The sequence below is a fragment of the Conger conger genome, chromosome 4, assembly GCF_963514075.1.
Source record: "Conger conger chromosome 4, fConCon1.1, whole genome shotgun sequence".
NCBI classification, from domain to species: domain Eukaryota; kingdom Metazoa; phylum Chordata; class Actinopteri; order Anguilliformes; family Congridae; genus Conger; species Conger conger.
Window position 1 is genome coordinate 56,482,539 of NC_083763.1, and position 22,492 is coordinate 56,505,030.

Here is a 22,492-nt window from a genome sequence, read left to right on the forward strand (position 1 = left end):
TTTCACCATGTAGAAATTACAGCAGTGTTTATACAGAATCCACCCCCACTTCAAGGCACCATACTGTTTTGGACTCAACAATGTTGCCTAATTCATGTTTAGTATTATGTTCCATATCCTTTGCATGCCATGACTTCCTGATGTCTGTGACCTATCAACATCATCAGAGTCTGATATCATCTTTTAAGGTTGCCCTACAAGCGATACTAAAACTCTTTGCATTTGAATTGATCTCTATGGCAGTTGGGTGTGGGACTAGATTCCGCTACAGTATGGAACACATTTGTTGGCTAAATGGCTCAGAGTCTTTAAGTTGTGGGCGGCCTGTAGCGCAGTGGTTAATGACTGGGACCCTCAAGGTCGGTGGTTCGATCCCCGGTGTAGCCACAATAAGATCCGCACAGCTGTTGGGCCCTTGAGCAAGGCCCTTAACTCTGCATTGCTCCAGGGGAGGATTGTCTCCTGCTTAGTCTAATCAACTGTACTTCACTCTGGATAAGAGTGTCTGCCAAATGCCATTAATATAATGTAATGTAAAAAGGCCAAGGTATCAAATGAGCCTCAAACCACCATGCTGCTGCCAGATATGCAGTACATATAAAAATAATAGTTTCTCCTGAATATTGTTTTCCATTGAATTCATTGATGCCATTACACTTGTATATGCTGTGCCCAGGTAGTGATTGAATCATGGATGAGAGGGAAGACGTGTGGTCTGTGTGGAATAGCAGATGGAGAGACAAACAATGAATTCAGGAAGCCAAATTTACAGATAGCCAAGAGCCCCAATCATTTCCTCAACTCATGGGTGCTGCAAGGAGAGGCCTGTTCTGACAGTGAGTTTTCATACATATTGTTGGCTTAATTAATTTTGATATTAAACAATTATACCAATAGCGCTACCAAATCTATCATATATAATTGCAAATGAATTGCCCTAAGCAAAGGCACAAACTTATTCCAATTAAGCGAATTATACAGTAAAGCCACAAATTACATTCCCTCACAGAAATATCCCTGCCCCTGAACAAAACAAAAAAAGAAAATTAAATATTTGGTGTACGTGTTGTTATACCTTGAGCCCCATAGGGTGATGCAGCTGTTATTTGTCTTTTAAGCCTGTAGTCTGAGGAGGCAGCAGGTGAAGCTGGAGAAGATGGTTCATGTGTTGGGTGCCCAGTCCGGCTGTCAGTCCATGGAGCCCGTTCTCCACTGTAGAGAAGGCTGCTCTCCCACTCGCACTGCTGAGTATGCAGTGGAGTTTCAGTGTACTCGGCTCAGTAAGTATTCTCACAGCTTATTAATATTCATATCAAGAATAGTCTTCCCTTCCAGTTCTGTGGGGTCTCTGACAAGACATTGGCTAAACATTATTAAAAATACTCTTAATCTTGATAACCTTTGATCTAAGCCATATCCAGCCAAATTAAGGTAAAATCTAACAAATGACATCTGGCTTTACAGACTCAGTTGCGGAACCAAAACCTGCATTTAATAACAGAACAGAGCATGTGGAAGAATATGTGGATGCCCACATCTCCTGCTTCTGCAACACAAATGAGTGCGTGGCAATCTGAATACCACTCTGCTTTCATGAAAAGAAAATTGAATTTTAGTAAACATTAAAAAATGAAAAATATATTCTTTTCTTCCTGCTTTTTCATTTGTATTTATTCATCCTTTTGAGTATTACACATGAAGGTGTGAACATGAATATTTCAATGGTTTGAGACATGGCCCATGAATTATTCATTTTTATAAAAAATAATGAAGGAAAGAGTTTCCTTAAATAAAAAGCCAGAGTCCTTAAATTGGGGTGGTGATTTTTTTGGTGTGGGAAGCCTGCTTAACACTGAAAAAAGGAGTTTGAAAACCAGTTCTAAGGTCATATACAGATCCAGTATATCCCGTTATGATTATTGAGGAGTTTTTTAGTTTTAAGTACATAAAACAATAACTACATCTATGAACATTTAACCATGCAAAGCCTCTGGGTAAATTATACAGAAAAGGGATATAATAAAAAAGTAAATTCATTTTGAACAATGCAAAGAAAAAACCTTTGTTCTACCAGGGTAGTGTGGACTGAAGTCGGCCAAGGTTGCAGCATTTACCACTGGGTACATTTTCTCTAACATTGCATCAGGGGCTTAATATTAATCAGTTATTGTCAGTAAAGCATGCTCATGTCCAGTTGACACTCAATTTCAGTACTTCCTGTGGAAGCTATTGATGCAATATACATGCATATGGTAGGCCAACAAAGACCTCCACAGTTGATGACTTAAGAATTGTTACCGTAATGAAGAGAAAACCCCAAACACCTGAGGATGTGCCAGTCATACTGTCTGCAGAGGACTTCACGAACAGAACTACTGAAGCTGCACTGCAAGATGCAAACTACTAGTGAGTCAGGTTACAGTTTGCTAAGTAGTACCTAAAAGAGCCTGCAGAGTTCTGGGAAAAGGTTTAGTGGACAGATGAGACCATGACTGACTTGCATCAGGGAGCAAAGTGTTGAGGCCATTCAGCAGTACTTTTGTGAGCATGTATTGTGGAATTCAGAAATCATTGGATGCAATCTGTAGTGTGTAGGGCCGACATTGGCTCAGGTTGTAAGAGTAGTCGTCTGGCAGTTGGAGGGTTGCCGGTTTGATCCCACCCTAGGTGTGTCGAAGTGTCCCCGACTAAATGCTCCCCAAACGCTCCTGACAAGCTTGTTGGTGCCTTGCATGGCAGCCAATTGCCGTTGAAGCATGAATTGTACAGAGCTTTGGATAAAGGTGCTATATAAATGCCAAACATTTACCATTTAGTGGTTAGAGAGGCTAGACAGAGATGACAAGGTCATAATTCCTTAGAATGGAAATTAATGATGGGAGGGAAAATATTTTTAAACTTAAGTCAGTGGGGGTGAAACTTTGTCACCAGAAAACAATAAAAAAAACATTTTTGTATCATGAATACCTCTGTCAGTAGTTTTAACCTTTTAGCCTCAAATTCACATAATATGTAGTATTTGACTTGAGCAGAGTTTTCAAACTGAATAATCATATTACAATACAGTAATGTTTAATTATGGCATTTACAAACAGGAATGGAATATTAACTTGAACCATATTATTAAAATGACATTGAATCCAAACAAAAAAGTGTGAAAAGAATATCCATTCAAGACCTTGGCTCGAATGCTTTACATTTTGTTAAGTCATGATGATTTTGTAAAGTCGTGATGAAAATCAGCATATAATTTTACCTAAAAGCATGGTATGCCTATCTCCATTGAGGCCTTTCAGCAAATTCTGTAATGGGCAATTTGAGCTATCTGAAGATAATGTTGAGCTTGCTCATCTATTTAGATCTGGGGGAAAAGAAATGGTTTATAACCACAATTATGCCGTGTGTGGAGTGTTGATCCCATCAATATTTCCTGCACATAAGGCAAAAAAAAATATTGAACTGAGATTCATTGTCAAGTAGCAGCAATACCCAGGGGAAAGCCCTTCCTACATATCCTTTTGTATGACAACAACAGTAGTGTAGGCTGTTTAGTGCCAGGGTTTGTACAATAGATGCAATCTTCATTAACGGAAACAGTCTGGTATAGCATATGGACAAATACATTATTGTTTTTAAATTTAGTGCAGGAAAACTGGTTCTCTTGAAAGGGTTCTGTATTAATCGCATTACACTGCTCTCCATTTGGTTTCTTTAAATACAAATAGTGAATCAACAAAAAAAAAAAAGAACAAGAAAAGTTGTTGATTTTATGTTGATTCAATACAATCCATACCACTGCCAGAAGCATATTTTGATAAAACACAACAGGGAATACATTAAAGTAAATAACCTTTCTCTCTCACTGTCAAACCTTTATTATTCAGGAAGGACACTGACAACTTAATCAAGTGAATTGATTCAATAAATGCACAGGCCAGCAATACATTAAGTGGGTGCAGAGTGGTCTTGTCTCTATAGAGCTAATGCAGTAACCTTGCACTGACTGGTAAGCCACAAACAGATAAAACAAATGCATTAGATTGAACACAATGATACATACTGTAGAGAAACAGAAGCCATGTTGCCAGCCATGTTGCCAACAGTGATGTTTAAGAACCTATGCAATCACTTTATTCTTGAAATTGACATGTTGATAAAACAGATGTATACTTTATGCAAATATTCAATAATAATAATAATAATAATAAGAATAAGAAGAAGAAGAAGAAGAAGAAGAAGAAGAAAATTAACTTTTAATAAAAATGGATTTATTGAGTACAAGAGCATTCTGAGCCATATTTGACAGTCACATCAGTAATCAAGACAGCATAACTTGCTCATGTTTCAGGAGTAACATTATCTGAGCTGATTGTGATTATTCAGCAGTGATTAAAAAAAGGTTAGCAACCGCATATCATCTGGCTGCTAAAAACAGCCACTTTCATTGTGCGGTGGCAGTGGAAAGTGCAGTGACCCAGTACCTTACTAAGTGATTTTACATTTGAGTTTATATTTATTTATTCTTTATGGGGAGAGGGGAAGGGAATTAAGGTTTAATTTGAATATATTGTTGAATATGAATTGTTGCTATGAATATGAATTAATGTTCCAATTAGATTTTTCAGATTCTTTTTTTTTTTCAAGATCTGTCAAAGATGGGATGCAATACATCCACATCGCTTTACATTTAACCTTTGCATGTTAAAAACTATACCAGACATTTTTCATTCCTTTATTTAGCTAGGGGAGGTCAATTGAGAACATGTTTCTCTTTTTCAAAGACACCCTGGGAGAAATGTCAGTGAGAACAGTTTATTGGGTAAAGGGCCTTCCTGAAGGACCCACTAGCAGAGTTCTTCCCCCTTTTTTTAGGGATCCAATTAATCTCAGCAGATGCAAGTCAGCATCCCCACGTGCCCACTGGGGGCTTGCACAGAAACTCTGCAGATGCCCGTCAAGCAACCTACCACTAGGTTACCCTGCCAACCTAATGGCCTGAGCCTGAGCCATATTATCATAACTTGCCTGCTATTTGCTTTAGGCCATAGATTTCCCTCCACATCACACTTTACTGCATATGCTTCCTAACCAGCCACTCTAGATAAAAAGTAAAAATGAGGCGAATTTAACCTTGTTGTGCCTCTCCAGCAGAGATACAGTAGAGCCTTGATTTCATGGTCTTGATCCCAAGACCTCCAGCAGCAGAAGTCCAAAAGGTCAAAAAATATCTCTAATAAACATTTGTTCATCTTAGTTTAATAGATTGATATAGTAATAATATGTACTTAATAGGGTGTTTGTTCTATTCTTCAATTTCAAGAAAGTCACACATGATTGTACAGAATTATGGAAGGAAATAAGGAAAAAAGCAGAGATGTACTTGAGTCATCAATTTTATGATAACCTTTGATCTGAGCCATATCCAGCATAACTCCCTAACGTTGTATTATCTATCCACGGCCCGTTCCAAACCATAAAAATGCATGCTTCTTCACGCTCACTCACCCTAGATTGGAGGGAGGAATCCCCAAAATTGCCCAGATATAATATGACCGCCACCAACAGGTGCATTCCAATCTAAATTAAGCGAGTGGAGGGAGGCTTCATACTCTGTGAACTGCTGGATTTTCCACCAGAGGCAGCAGAAAACCTCACTTCGAGAAGCAAAATTACCAAAGATGCATTGCGATGCACTCTTTTGTTCTGTTTATTTACATTTTAATTGATGCCATTCTTCTCTCTCTATAGCTCTTTTAAAAGTGAACTAGTAATCTCACATGAATTTGTCAATACAAAATGTATGGAAGCTGTATTAGGGGGAGAATATGTTTTGTGTTTGTTCCAAATGATGCATGTTTGTTTTGAACATCAATAAGCAGAGTCTTGAATTCATAGGAGCTCTGTGCATGCTAGCTATATGCAAGAACAAACATTGCATGTGTATTGGTTAGCTCACTATTAGCTAAAGTGATGCTTCTAGAGCGGCTGATTGCTGGCTTTATGTCAGTTTTCTATCAGTCAATGCAAGAATGATGTATGTGTAAATTATATGAGTAAGCCAACAAATAGGCAAAAATTACTTTGATATCTAACTATGGGTGATCAGAGTATTTATTTCATATGAGTGCTCTTCAGGAATATTGACCTTTTTCCGAATACGAGTGTTGGCCTGCTTTATTTATTTATTTTTTACATTGGTTGCAGTAGCTGTACATCAGTGACAAATGTAACATAAAGTTAACACTGTTTCGTGATAGGCCATTTCCTCCCTGGTTCCACCCCCTTTGATGAGTAAAACTGACTGCCTGGCTGCCATTTTCCTCGCACCTCTCTTGTACAACTTTCAAAAGACTGTTGTGTGTACTTGTTCCGATCATAGATTAAGGATATAACTACTTAACTAGTATCTTGTCTAGCATCTATGTAAATCATAACTAATTATATTTTGTGCATTGTTTATCAGTTGTCGACAATTATAATTTGCCAGCAGCACCATTAATTTCACAACAGGCTGTTCATCGGAGAGATTTGGCAGTAGGCTACACAAAACTGTTAGCCTACCTCAGCTTGAGCCATGCATACAGTCAAACATACATACACACACAGGCATGCACACACACACACACACAGTACACAGCTCCAGACCCAGTGCTAGGATGAAGTGACTAAGGGGGCAGTTATGCTATGCTATGCCTATTTCTGCATTTTTTTCATCCTGAGGGTGGAAATATAGTGGCATTTTGACGAGATGCTAACAATTCCCTACCTTACTATTTCCATGTGCTATGTGAGTCATTGCCATAAACAGATTGCCGATAGACATAATTTGACATGCTGCCACCATTCTATTGACATAGAAGCAACAATCTATAACTGCATAGGCTTGATAAAAATCAGCTGACAGTAGCATTCAGGGGCTATTTCATGAAGTGGGATTACGGAGTTAGGTAGATACCTGCACTGAATGAAATCGTGAACTCTCCTAAATCAGTAACATGGAAGTAAAAAGCTGTTATGGGTTTCATTCTGCTTTGTGAAATACCACCAGTTTAGTTACAGCAGTGCAATGCATACATGTAGCAACAGCAGTAATAAACCAATAGAGTGCACCACGATAATCTTTTATATTACACCCACTGTTAGATTAATTTACACAAAGAAAAAGAAACAGATCCGAAGATTAATTAAATGTAGGTATGCCTGCCAGAATTAATATATTTTCAGCCTTCCTGAAGTGCACTCAGACTACTTCAGATCACATGTAATCTAACCAGAATCTAACCAGTTCTTTAGCAAACTCGCTAGCGAGCAATATTTAGCTATGTTAACATAGCAATCCTGAAAATCCACAACAAATAACTTCACCGCAAACAACTTAAAAAATGAAGCAAGCAGATATAACGTTAGCTATCGCCCGAACTTGCACAACCACATTTTTTTGACGACAACAAAATGACTACTTAAGAATACCTAAAACTTAAGAAGACTCCTTTGCAGACTATTATTGCTCCCAAGATGTTAAGATTAAACAGATTAAGATTTAATAGAGTGGCTGACTGGACTGCAGCTTGCACAAAAATGGAAGCCACCACACTCCATGTCCAGGTCTCATTTGGTAAATAGCTTTCCCATGTGAAATCTTTGTTATGATTTCGGTTGTTTTGATTTTTGACATTTGATCACAAAAGAACTGCAATTAGTGGCACTTGTGTTTATTGCATATTGCTCTATATCCACATAACGATACATTCTGACAGTTTTATGGATAATTTTTAAGAAAAACTGAAGAAATTATGGTATTTGAGGAGAGGCAGAAAGCCGGCTGACTGTACAGTGCACACACTCTGTGAGGGACAATGAACAGTGATGCCACGTTGACCTGACTGACACTGATTTGGCTATCTGTCATAACATGTTCTGTGAAAACCCCAATAAAGCTTGGTCAGAATGAGTGAGGAAGAACAGAAAACTCAATTTGAAGTATTCACTATTGACAGAAAATCACCCCAGGAAGGTGAAAGTATGCAAAGCAACCTTTATCACGGTTCTTGGTGAGATCGATTTCTTATGCAGAGATGTAAAAAAATATCTAGCTTAAAACCCCCTATTAGATTTCCCTGAAAATAGGATCCTGTTGAAAAAGGTATTTGAAAAGTAAGTCAGTTGTCATTAATTTTATTGCATGTGTAGATTTATACCATTTTGCTACAGTGTTTTGCAAAAACTGGCATATTATTTTAAATAGCTCAATTATGAAATGTAGAATTTTATCCCCATTTATAAGTAACAAAAATAAAAAAATGCTTTTTCTAATGAAACTCTTAATTGGACCATCATCTGTTCGCATGCATAATCTATATGTAGATGCTAATCAATTTTATGTAGAAGCCCATGTATTTTTTATTTTTTTTCAAATAACAGCACACTCGGCTGAATTGGATTCTTGAATTGTGTTTTCTACAAACATCAGACGTACCAGTTTGAGTGAAATAAATGTTTTATATAGTTAATGCTGCACTAAATTGTTCTCTATTTGACCTATATGTAAAACACATGGAGAGGGAAACAAGTTTAGATGTCAAAATCAATAATGAGCCACTAGGGGGCAATCACACACTTTCCTTTAATTGTCCTGCAGCACTCTGACTCTTTTTCTATTGAATCGTATAATTAAAATGTTCATGTATTGTTAGTAATAATGTATTCCTTTTGATTCCCGAGTTTGATGTGAATTTATAAAGTAAATGAACTGGGATGCGGGGAAAAAATAATTCTGCAGAGGAGTTCATTGTGAATGGCATACATTGAAGTCAGTCATAATCAACATAATTTGAATTAATAATTATATATATACACCTTGGTACAATAAAAATCCATTATATTGGAACAGTCATACTGCTTTTCAGCAGTAGCCTTTTAAAAGACACAATGTTTACGTTTCTGGCACCGCAGAGTGGGCCCACAATAGGATCACTAATCTATTTTAGAATATTTCATATCCCTTTGGAATTCAGGCTGTTCCATTGCTGGATATTTATAAATGCAGAATTTGAACCTGTGGTACATTGTGTCATTCAGACAGCACTACAATGACGGTACCGTTCATTTACGATCATTGCACTGATCCAGAGCACAGAATCTTGCAGCTCCGCATCTCCTGCAAGGAAGCCGAGTGATCTCCTAACTTGTGAAGTGCAGTTGCCATGGAAACTTCACAGTTCATCAAGGTTCTGAACAATAAAAGGAGTCAAAGACTCCATTCATGTCACTCTCGCACACACATACATGCTCACTCACACTCACACGCACATGTACGTGCACACACACACACACACACACACATACACACACACACAAACACACACACACACAACCTGGATATGGATATGACTAAATCCAAATTGAATCTCACATTTATTGTAGCTGACCATTTCCAAAACATCCACTTGAGGACATAATATGGTCTGTATATTCAGATTTTGTTGCAAGCAAGTCAGCTTTATGTCATTACCAGGAAGGCATGTGGAAACATTCTGTTAAAAGTGTCAAGATTTTAACAAAACAATTAACTAACAAAAGAAAGAATATATCTTTTCAAAATACATGTATATTACACAGGCATGCAAACCTGCAAACACAGAAATGTCTTTTTTGCATGCATGTATACTTTAAAACTTTAACAGAAAACATGATAACTTTTTTACTCACATTTGTTTCCTGTAATGGTCGGTATGCAGCTGTACCGTAAATGCAGTGAAGTTATATTGAAATATAGGGAGGTATTGACCTTTTATCGGTCAGTATTTTCTGCTGTAAATCCCCACATCCTCCCTTTCCCCTCCTTTCCAGCAGTGGTTTGAATGTCACTGAAACCATTATATTAGATCTGAGGAGAAGCTACTCTATACAGTATGTTAGTTATGCTTCTGTAGTATAATCTACATTTTACCACTCATAGCAATGAAAAGAAATCCAATTAGGTTACCCTCCCCCTCTCCACCTGGTAGATGTTTTTTCCTATGTGAACATTAACAGCTGTTCAGCTTCTGCTCAGAGGAGGATTTCCCCTTTAAAACAAATCACAGCACAGAGTGTGAAATCATTAAAATGCTAAGGGACTTGCGTTTCTTTAAGGAAACATCACACAATCCTAAAATAATTAGGTATGAAATAAGCTTTGAAGCTCAACAGAATATTAAAGTAAATAATTTCTGAGTTTAACAGGTGATATGCGGGGCATTTAATTATTTGGTGTTGATGAATATTCTGAGCATGACTCCTCCAGTCCAGCACCATTCTCTAATACAGTTAATTGCCTGATTGATTGGTTATGTAAATGCGAAACTGATGTATCTATTTAAACCAATTGTGCTCTCTGTTTGGTGCAGCCAACAGGGGAGAAATATGGGTCAGAGAAAAATGAAATAATACCACTGCATACTGGGTGTGACTAGGCAATGGTCATGTGCTGTATATGCAACCCTGTTAATATGACAATAAAAATAATCATGCTTCTGCATAGGAGCCAGTACTTGCATTCATTTGATGGCATCTTATAAAAACTGTTATAGGTTTTCAATTCTGGAAGGCATATGCTAGCGTGTGTTCTTCTTTTTTCCTCGACAATTGAACCTTTTCTACTCGATGCTGCAACTCGTGCAGGTACATCACAGGCACCCAATCAACATGGCCAATCAATATATTGACGGAACATTCACAAATAAACAAATACTTGACAAAATGGAGCCTAATGAGTATTGTTTTAAATCAGCATTTTTGGAAAGAAGAAATGTTAAACATATTGAAAATGTAGTGAATTTATCATGCACGAGCAGGGAAAATCATCGATGATTACTCTTCATCCACTTGTTTTCCATTAAAATGAAAATGAAATGCTGATGCTATATGTCCAGTAATGCTGTGGGTGCTCTTCAACAGCATACTTTGCTGACATGAATTTCTAACTAAATATGATTTGCATCAGAGTTGGCATCACAAGAGACAGTCTTTAGATACAGTACCACTTGAGCGCTGTCTCACCCTGCAGATTATAGAGTAGGAGAATAGAATAGACTAGAATAGAATGCCATCAAGCAATGTTGTACTTCTGCCATCATGAGCTAGTGGATTGATTGTGAAGCCTTTGCTTCATTGCGGCAACAACATCTAGGGCCATAGTTTCTGAAATCAACCTGCATTGCCGTAGTGGCAGGTGTGTGCCGTATTGGGCATTGCTACCAAATCTTAGCATTTTATGAAGTACCCACTAGGCTACCCCACGCACCTCGAGTCAGTGAGTGTGGCGCACCTTGATTACTTCATATCCATTCAAATTAACTCTTTTCATTACCATTAAGATCCATGCATGGCCTACTGTGCAGGTTGGATTGGCTGGATTTTTTATTGTTTTTATTTTTTATGTACTTCAAACAAATATCATAAGAGGAATCTGTTTGAAAATCCATCCAACATATATTCTTTTGTCAGAATTTCAATAAAGCATTGTCTAAACATTTATAATGGCCTAGTTTTAATTCCAGGCGGCACGGATGGTGCAGTGGGTAGCACGGATGGTGCAGTGGGTAGCACTGCCGCTTCACAGCAAGGAGGTCCTGGGTTCGAATCCCCGTCGGCTGGGGCCTCTCTGTGCGGAGTTTGCATGTTCTCCCCGTGTCTGCGTGGGTTTCCTCCGGGTACTCCGGTTTACTCCCACAGTCCAAAGACATGCAGGTTAGGCTGATTGGAGAGTCTAAATTGCCCATAGGTATGAGTGTGTGAGTGAATGGTGTGTGTGCCCTGCGATGGACTGGCGACCTGTCCAGGGTGTATTCCTGCCTTTCGGAACTCAGTGTGGTGTTTAAGAATGTAGGGTATCAATGAATGGATTCCAGATTAAGTCAAAGTGTAATATGATTGTGTTCCTTGATTTCCAATTCATGAGGATAGTATTCTTGGTGATGATTAGGGCTATTCTACTGGATGTGTTGTTTAAGTTTATGTTGGATGTATCTCCAAGTAAGCAGAGTGGAGGGGAGAGTGGGATATGGCAGCCCAAAGAAGAGAGAGGTTGTCAGTGATATCCCTCCAGAATAGTTTAATTGGAGTCTATAAAAAACATTTTGAACATACTGTACTCTGTGAATAATCTTGTATTGAACGAGTTGCATGTTTCTGTTGGTGGATATAGAGCATATTTTTTTTTGCAGATTTGGGTCCTTATGTGCACAATTATGTACACCTACTTATACATGTGATTATTGAATCAGCCAATCGTGTGGCAGCAGTGCAATGCATACAGTCATGCAGATACAGGTCATGAGCTTCAGTTAGTGTTCGAGCCAACCATCAACATGAGGAAAAAATATGTCCTAAGTGACTTTGACCGTAAAATGATCTTCTGGGATTTTCATGCACATCAGTCTCTAGAGCAGGGGCGCACAAGTCCAGTCCTGGAGGGACCGGAGCTGGTTACCTTAATTTATTTTTCTGACAGCTCTAGAAATGGTTCACTCCTGTACTTGAGCAGAGTAAAATATTTAGGATACAGGTGCAGCTGTTGCTGGTGCATATACAAATGTCTGCTCAAGGCATAAGTTGGCACAAAATCCTGAAACGGATCAGCCCTTGCTATTCACCCCTGCTCTAGAATTTGCTGAGAATGGTGCAAAGAAAAAAAATCCAGAGAGCAATAGTTCTGCGGCCAGAAACACCTTGTTAATGAGAGAAGTCTGAGGAGAATGGCCAGACTGGTCAAAGCTGACAGGAAGGAGACTGTAATCCAAATAACCACACATTACAACAGTGATGCAGAAGAGCATCTCTGAACACACAACGAGTCAAACCTCCAAGTGGATAGGCTAGTGTATACATTGATATTACACTTATTACATATTATTTATTATGCCAAGAGAGAAATTGTTGCAAAATACCAGATTGATCATCGAACAGAGTTTACAAATGTGTATTAATAACAAATCTGTAATTTGTGGCAGTAAGCACTACTGCAGCTAGCATTTTAACTACTTTCACGTAATCAAAAGGAAAAGATTGGTCAATTTGCGTTACGCCATCCTTCTCAGTACAGACGGGTGGAAGAAAAAACAAAACACCGTAACCGAGCGATCACAGTCTACAGTGAGAATAGCTACCAACAATTAAAAACAGAAATAAATACAGGAATTAAAATTATAAAGAAAATGTAATGAATGAAATGTAACCAATGAATTTCCTGCTTGTGGGATTTAGCAATATCAAAGACAAACTGAACAGCATACTATCAACGAGAACTGTTAATTGCTGAAACTTGTGCCTGAGACCTGGGTTGAGCAGGTGGCAAAAGTTGGCGGCAAGAGGGTGAAATGCGGACCTGTCTGACCAGAAAATTGCAATAAGCTACACCAAATGGGCAATTAGCTGCTCACTCTTGACTGACACACCCTGCACAGCTACTCTCCTCCCAATTCAGCATGCCGCAAAATCAACAGCACACCAGCTCAACACGGCTGACGCCGGATGGAAAACATGGCCCGTAATGTCAGTAATCTGGGCCTTCCAGTCAATACTGCAGTGCTATTATTTATTTTATTCTTCTTCTTTTTTTTCATGCTATATCAGCGGGAGCACCCATTATGTAGGTTACATGTCTCTAAAATGCTCATTTTAACCCCCAAAGATACACAATCAAATCTCCAGTTGTCTGCATGATGAACTCCAGCTTGTATGATCCCAGCACTGAACTCATGCTACTACAATACCTCCAGCACAGCCACACTTTCAGTGGCATCATAGTCACTAAGGCAGAAGAATCACATGAAACAGCATAATATAATACATCCATAGCATGCACATCTGGCAAAGATTTATCTTTGTAATGAACATTTACAAGGGTGGCCAGTATAAAAGCCTTCTCTGGAGACTAGTGCCTTTAATTCCTTATTTCCAAAAAAGCTCTCTAGCAAATTCATAATTCAGCATCAGGTGAACTGATACAGTCAAAACAAAAACAGGTTGGGACCTCATGACCTTACTTTGGGGAAAATACCAAAAAGGGTATCCTTGAGTGAACCACAAACCTCAAATGAACTTTTGAATTTGTTTTGAAATGTGTTTATAGAGGAAGTTTCCAGCCAGTTCCATACCTACCAGTTTGCTTTACCAAACAATCGTGCTGCTGGGTCCCTGTCATAACATGACATTTTAAAAATTAAATGTTCACACAGAGAATACTGACAATATTAGCTGGCTTGTAGGCTGGCTGCTTTAATGAGACTTTCACATCAAGTTTAAAGCCATTTGTAAAATGAATTTAAGTCTATTTATTTAATCTACTCACTGATGCAGGCTAGCCAGAGGCATATAGGTATCCACATGCTCAGTTTGCTTGGTTTCAAGTTGTCATGGAATTTCTCTGGAGAATATGCAGAAAAACAAGGAACAATTGCTATTTAGCTACTTATTATTAACTTTGCAACACCTATGAATTTCCCCCTGGGTTGTTATACTATGTTCTTCATTAATCGTGCTTAAAACATTGTCAGTACTTGTAGAATTAAACCATGGATATGTGGGGGAAAAATGTATCCAGAAGTCCTAATAATCTGTTCTTATATGACATATTTTGGGATGATAGATGGCAAAATGAAAGCTCAAACAAATAAAAATGAAATAGGATTAGAGTCTTGAGTAGTTGTAAGATAAAGTTTCTGCCATCTCTGTTTCTCACTCAGCAGTTGCCACTGGGAGCAACACATTGAATATTGCATTTATGGTGGTTACCATTTAAGGGCAGATGACATATTCCCCACAGTTGTGCTGAAATTAATTCAGGAAAGAATTTCATCTCTAGACTTTTTAAAGTGAAATAGTGCCTTAAAGCCTTTTTTCCTCAATGGCACTCTATGGAGGCATATCAATGCATACAATTCAGCCCAGATGTTCAATCATCTTTGTTGCTTTGGGGTTACCAGAGAGATGAGGCGTTCTGGTCTGCACAGTGGGCACAGCGGATCCATTTTCTTGTTCCACATGGACAGGACCAAGCGCACCAGCGTGACAGGGGCTGCTGGACTTGAGGCTTGTGGGGCTGTCTTACATCGAGTAAAAGAACTCCCGTGGAGAGGGGACAGAGAGTCGCTGCTGCTCTGAGCAGGATAGCATGCCGTGGCAACACAACCCAAGTACAGTACACTATGGCAGAACTTAAAACCGGTGGTAATATAGGGATGTCATGTCATTGCTGGGCTGAAATGTTTTGCATAAAAACTGAAATAATTACTAAAAAAAAAAAACTGACGACATTAGCTCAGGGTTCAGCATTCTGAGGGTTGCCGGTTCGATCCCACCCTGGGTGTGTTGAAGTGTCCCTGAGCAAGACACCTAATCCCGCATTGCTCCTAACAAGCTGGTTGGTGCCTTGCATGGCAGCCAATCACTGTGTGTGTTATTGGGCGAATGAGAAGCATCAATTGTACAGTGCTTTGGATAAAGGCGCTATATAAATGCCAACCATTTAATTAATGAATTGCTAAGGTCACTTGGATCAAGACCCTTACATTTCTTTGAATAGGTATAAACTCAAATATGATTAACGAAAGGACACAAGCAAAAACACCAGATTTCTCTGATTGATAGTTATTTAAAACGTAAAATAATCAATAAAAATCAATATTTGGTTAAAAGCCCAATCAAGCGCATTCACCAAGCCCATTTAGAGTGAAAGCCAGCACAGTTTTGCTGGAGCAGGATAAGGAGTGAATCATCTTCAGTCACCACGCAGTCAGATTTAAATGGCACACAGAAGGTATTGCAACATTGGATTCTGGATGTGGATTCTGAAGTTTGAAAGTTCACTATTGCATCGGGTATGATTAAATAAGAAACAAGATGAAAAGAAAGCATGGTGGTGATGACTTATTGTGCTAAGATACATACTTGGTATTTATCATTAAAGTATATTGCGCAGTGCTAATGACGCTACTTGCATTTATGATAAAATTCAGTCCATGAACTGTTAGATTCAGCTATTGCTATAAGCTATAAGACCTCTAGTCGGCTCTCCAGGTTCAAAATATATTGAACTATATATAGTGTACCTGGTCATATGCATATTGACATGCATTGTTTTCATATATGGCTTGTTCTTCCCTGTGAAATAAGAGAAGCACATTTGCTTCCTGGCAATCTTGATGAGACAATAAAGCTGTATCTGCAAATATCCATCTGCCTGTGAAATGAATGCCACATGTGTGATGTAGCACACCTGGTTATCCAGACAAGTGAGCTTGCATAAGCAAAAGATTGTCCAGTTGTTTATGGAAATTAATGCTAGAAGATGAATTTTGAGAAACATAAAAATACTCGAGTCCCCAACAAAGGGAGCCAGCTGTATTGTTGTTCTTGAACAGAGATTTTATTTAGTGAATAGATGTGCTGCTTTTGTTTGGTTATAGAGCTATACTGTACATGAATAGATATACAGATGAATAGAGATGAATATATGAACAGAGAGAGGGGGAGAGAGGGAGAGAGAGAGATAGAGAGAGAGAGTAGTGTTAACATTTTAAGCTATATTTTGTGACAGTGATGGCAGAAATGTGTCTGTATGCTAGTGTGGAATTGCCTGGAAAGGGAATTGTGGTGATTTCCTTTCTGCTGCAGTGGACACATGCACTTGGGTTGCATTGCCCAATCAGTTCCAGCATTTAAATATATTTATTTTCTTAGTAGGTACCTGAGTACAGGGAAAGAACATTACACAGCATAGAACATGCCCAAGAGAGGGAGACAAAAGTCAAGCTGATTGCTGAAAGCTTTATTTTTGATTCGTTGGTTTGTTCCACTTTGTTATATTAGATTATTATTTTATAGCTCTTACCCCGCAGGGGAGAACAGTGAAGTTTTTATTTTATGTTGCTACGCTTTGCCACCTTGTGTCATATTGCAGTTACAAATAATATGCTAGTCTGAACCAGATCAGTCCTGTCTCTTTGAGTTTGACTATTCTGTACTATACCTCTCAGGGGTTACTTGCGGCATGTGACAGTGGACAGAGAAAATACATTTGTAACTTTCTTAATGTATTTTTTATTTACAACATACATATTTACGTACATGCCTACCCTTTCTTGACATGTGATCTACTTTTCCAATGGCCAACACAGTGTCATCAACTTAACAGAACAGACATCAGACCAGGGAGATATTGACACGATTTATTAAGTAAATCAAACTTTTTTTCATTCATTCATTCATTCATTCATTATCCTAACCCGCTTATCCTGAACAGGGTCGCAGGGGGGCTGGAGCCAATCCCAGCATACATTGGGCGAAAGGCAGGAATACACCCTGGACAGGTCGCCAGCCCATCACAGGGCACACACACCATTCACTCACACCTATGGGCAATTTAGACTCTCCAATCAGCCTAACCTACATGTCTTTGGACTGTGGGAGGAAACCGGAGAACCCGGAGGAAACCCACGCAAACACGGGGAGAATGCCAATTGCATAAAAACCTGTGTTGCCATAAAAGTATTCATTGGACCAGTAACCAGATCATATCTGGACAAAATCCAAGATATAGATTATCCACGGGATAGGTATGGAACGTAAAATTCCCTAAAACGGAACAGATTTATCATGTCACCACCACGTCTGCTCTGCCCTATAAATGAAATCAGAATGTTTGTGAACAAAGGTCGCTAAGATACTTCCGGGTGGCCACTCAGCCATGGAATGAAGTAACGTTACTTAAAAATCGACTGAACCAGAGCTGTGTAGAAACAGTCAGCTAGATAACTATGGCGGAATTGTGTTGTGTTTCGGACTGCAATGCCAAATGTAATCAGGCACACAATGCATTGGGATTTTTCAGATTCTTAAAAGGGAGGATAACCCAGATCCTACAGTCCGTTTACAGGGCGGTCTCAGTTTTAACAGGTGCTTGGCACAGTCAATGACAGCTGACACAGAGACGCCCGACAATAAGCTTCAAAGTGTCAGAAACATGGGGGGGAAACAAAAAACAAAACCAGAACTTCTCATTGTATTGCTCATGTCCTTCACAAACATTGTCAGCTAAGGATTGTATTCGTAATGCATATTTATAATGACCTATCAAGTATTAATTGAATGTCCCGGTGTAGAAACTAAGGAAATTAATCACAGAAAACTAGGTTAATTGTTGATACAAATCCAAGCAGCAAAATCATTTTGACTTCACTATCTCAATAAGTACAATGGCCGCTGTATTTAGTGGGGTGTGACTCAAGAGATGGAATAAATTGTAAGTGAATTGAAAATATGCAATCCTTTTCATAGAGCTCAGATAAAACGTGAAATGAAAATAAATATGGGAAATATAGTGAAAAAGTTGACTGGGATAAACATTTTGAAAGTAATAATAGGTAGTATGTGACTGTACAGTTGTAATTGTAAGCCAGGCCTTTCCACCACAAGGGAGCCAGAGAAAGAGTAAGAATATTGCAACCAAAGAATAAAAAAGATGAAGCGATAGCCTGCAAGGAGAAGATGAACCTGGAGGATGAGAAAGAGTGCCAGGAGAAACAATAGTTTGAAGACAAAGAGGAATAGTGCAGTTAACATGGCCATAAGGAAAAAACAAGGGTTTGAAGTGAAACCCAGCAGCAGTGGGGAGCAAACAGAGGGAACTGAGCCATGGAGTAGCTTGGAAAGATGAGACAAGCCAAGCAGAATTCAGTGTTAGTTGAAGAATTGCTGGTGTTTTCTCTCTAGGGAGGCATAACTGGATGGATGCTTTATCTGCTCTCTCATGAGTGATGCTGATGTACCTCAAAGAAGACTGCCAGCAGCTGTGTGATCAGTCTTTTAAATCACAGGACACACCACACACACACACACACACACACACACACACACAAAATACAACTTTCGACGGGACTTTATAAATAACTTTCCAATGCTTGTTTTAAGCCATGAAGTGCAAGGTGATATTTTAATTTATTTATTTACTTATTTTTTGTGCTCAATGTTGGCCAAGTTACTCTTGTATGCACAAGATAAAAGCTTGCTCATACAATGTAAACACTTATGTATGCAAATAATATGTTGAGTGGTATATGGGGATTTTCACAGGAATCGTTTCAAGTTATTTAGCTTGAGATAACTCGTATCGCTTGTTAACTGCATTTCAGCACATTAATTTAAGATCAGTGTGATTAAATACAAAATACAGGCCTGGGTAAGAGCACATAGACACAAACCATTACAATAGGCTTGAAGAACCAGTCACTGACAGGACTTTTTTTAATGTAAGCAGGGAAAGGCCAGACTTTAAAATAGAAACAATTTGTCTGACAATTACAGCAACCATATTGCCCCTGCCAAATGGTTAACTTTAAGCTAACTTTTGGCTTGGTAATTAATTCTGGGAAAACAAAAGCTGCCGTTGGAAGTGGTGTTTGTTGGCCAGTAGGGGGTAGTTTTCCCTCTGGACCAAATGAGCCCCATGCCTCTGCTGTATGGGTCTCAGTTAAAAGTGCTGTCCTAAAAGATCCCCATGGCATTTATTATAAAGGATTGGGGTTGTATGATTTCCTGGTGAATTCCCAACTTGACACCCTCAACCTGCCAATTAATCATCCTCCATTTTAATTGGCCAAATAGTTTTTGGCCTCTCCACCTCAGGTGATGTGTGGTGGGCATTTTGTTACAAAATGGCTACTATGCATCAGCCAGGTTGACGCGACAAATTGGTGGTAGTTGTGGTGAGTCTCTCCCTTTGTTGTAAAGTGCATTGCCATCATGAAAAGAACAATATGAACACAATCCATTATCATAATAATCTAGAAACTTTATGACACTTCTGTGGGCTATAACAGAAAAGTCATCTTCGTTTTTATACAGCATTGCTGAAATATTATGCCACCTATTGTATAGGGAGCTAGACACAATATTAGGCTATCAAAGTAGATTTTCATGTGTTTGAAACATTGTAAACATCTCAATGTCAGAGCAAACAATCATGATTGAAACAACCACTGTAACTAACAGTTGAGCATACTTGAGCTAAATGACATCAACAACAGCAATAATAATAAGCAACATATAATGTTAAACAACATATAACTGAAGAACTGAACTACTCCTTTCTGAAATTGTTGTTTATATGAGCCTGCTTGTAAACAAGCTTGGTTTGATCATGGTGGCTATCTATCTATCTAGCATGAATGCATTGTACATAATATTTAATTGTAAGTAAATATTTAAGAAACTTAATAATGGCAACTTGACTTCATAGAATATACAAATGTGGCCTACATTTTGTTGCTTCCTTCAATGCTAGTGTTGTAGCCAAAAGGAAGCCTGCACACTGATATGCTCCTTACACACCTTTATTGATCCCAGTGGATCTTTGTCAGGTCTAAACAGATCAAGTGTTACCACACCCATACATGTAGTATGTGTTACAGATCATCTGATCCCCCGATCCTCGTAATCATAGGCGGAGAGTTAAATGTTCAACACTGGATACCAATGATACAGCATTTTCAAGGAAGCACACCTACCAATACAATTGTAGCTTTTATCAGAAAACTGCACATGAGCTGCAGGTAGTTGCTCCTGTTGGTGACCAGTTCACCTAAACACTCCTTCCAAAGAGAATTATGAAATGCACTCAGCTTACAGTATGCAGATCAGCAATGGTACTAAAACATAAAATTAAATGAGTTCATTGTTTTTATTTCCCTCATGAACATCAGCAAAACCCAATGGCAACTTCAACTAAGTTAATTGTCGCAACAGAAAATTAACTGCAGTATAAATATTTTTTAGTTTTCTCAGTAGAGCTAGGTGGCACAGACACCTAAATCCTCATAAAACTGATTGCATAACACTAGCACTGATGCCATTGAGAATGCAAGGGAAAAATGAATATTTTTTGTAGTGTAGTGTAGTGATGTCTAAATCTCGACAATACTTTGTTTGGCTAGTACAGGCAGCTTGTTTATTCACAAAATTATTTTATTGTAAAGTGTGTGTACTTATATTTAAGGTATTGCTAAAGTATCACATTATTTATGAATGTGACTATACATGAGAGGAATTTAAATAGCAACTGCTGCAGCCATTGGGTTTGCACATTTGCTTGTAATAAAAAAATGTTGCTACATGGCAGTTGAAAATGAAATGACCGAGTGGAGCATTGTTTTCAAAGTGTACTTCTGTAGGTTTATTTTATATATCATGCCCTTATTTATCATTACCGTTGCTGATCTGGATACAGTCAGATGAGTGCATTTTCTATTGTAAAACCATCCCTGGCTGCAGTGATTCATTAATCATGATTAATTTGGGAGTGTTCATATTACCATGTGTAGCCTCTGAAGAGCACACAGCCAAAGACTGCATCATATTTTACTGTATACATCAGAGCCAATTGGCCTGTGCTGTTATTCCATCAGACGACTGCTCTTGTTGATTAGTTGGCACAGGGAATCAGGCACTTTGTCAATCTGAGGAGTCTGTGTTGTACAATGAAGCGGGGAAATATCTACAGACTTAGAGTGGGTCATCCTTGGGAAATGGTCAGGACTCAATTCTGAATTGTGGGGTGCATCATAGAACATCATAGACCATTCAGTTCATGGAATTATATGAACACACATGCCATATAGGAGTGGCTCACTGCCATTCTCTGCCTTATGAATTAGAGTGCAACAGCCCATTCTGCACAAAGGCCTTGACTGTGAAGCTCAGAGGCTTTATTACAGGGTATGGGTTAACTTGCACAGTGCATCCTGGGTTTCCTTCTCTTTGCTATTAATGTACTAAGAAGGTGAAATTTGGGATTATACTTTCCGATATATAATCACAGGGAATATGTTCTTAACATGATGTAAGCTGTATGTGTCTGAATTTCTGAGGGAAGAAATTTTGCATGGAAAATATAAATATATTGAGCTGCTCAAGCTTTTGATGCATGGTGCTATAAGCCACTTCAGTAAATTACAGAAGGCAGGGAGTGGCACACTCCTACGATCCAGGTTTCTAGGTGGTTTTGGGGCACCAGCGCATCTGATTGGCATTGGAGCTGTCAATCAAATGCAGATGTTTCAACCATTTACCATCACTGTTGTGTTTATGAATACTAAAGTTTCCCTTCTCAAAGGAGGTGTTCCTGTCTTAACTGGCACCTAATCGATCCAGCAGTCTGTGAGTTCATTGCAGGGTCATAGGAGTAAGGGGACAGGCACTTTATTATGCCTTGATTTACCAGGAATGTTAGTTCCTGGTTTGACTGAGAGCCCACCAGGAAGTGATTCAGGGCAGGGCTCAGTCAAAGAACACCAATATCCCTGTGTATCATTGCAAGGATATTTATGTGTCACTATACTTTTTTGCTTCAGTCCAACCAGTTAGCGGAGAAAATAAGAAATAACAAACAATAACACAACAATAGAACAAAAACAATATGGTTCTGTCCTTAAAAATATGTATTTGCTCCAAGATT

The 22,492-nt window shown here is 38.6% G+C and overlaps 1 protein-coding gene across 1 annotated transcript in view; it reads left to right on the forward strand.

Moving 5' to 3' along the window:
• vtg3 (vitellogenin 3, phosvitinless) overlaps window positions 1–22,492 on the forward strand; it is a 55,861-nt gene that overhangs the window by 16,196 nt on the left and 17,173 nt on the right. Inside the window, 2 exon segments of the mRNA XM_061238999.1 lie at window positions 677–836; window positions 1,119–1,280. Of these exon segments, the coding sequence (XP_061094983.1) occupies window positions 677–836; window positions 1,119–1,280 (322 nt within the window).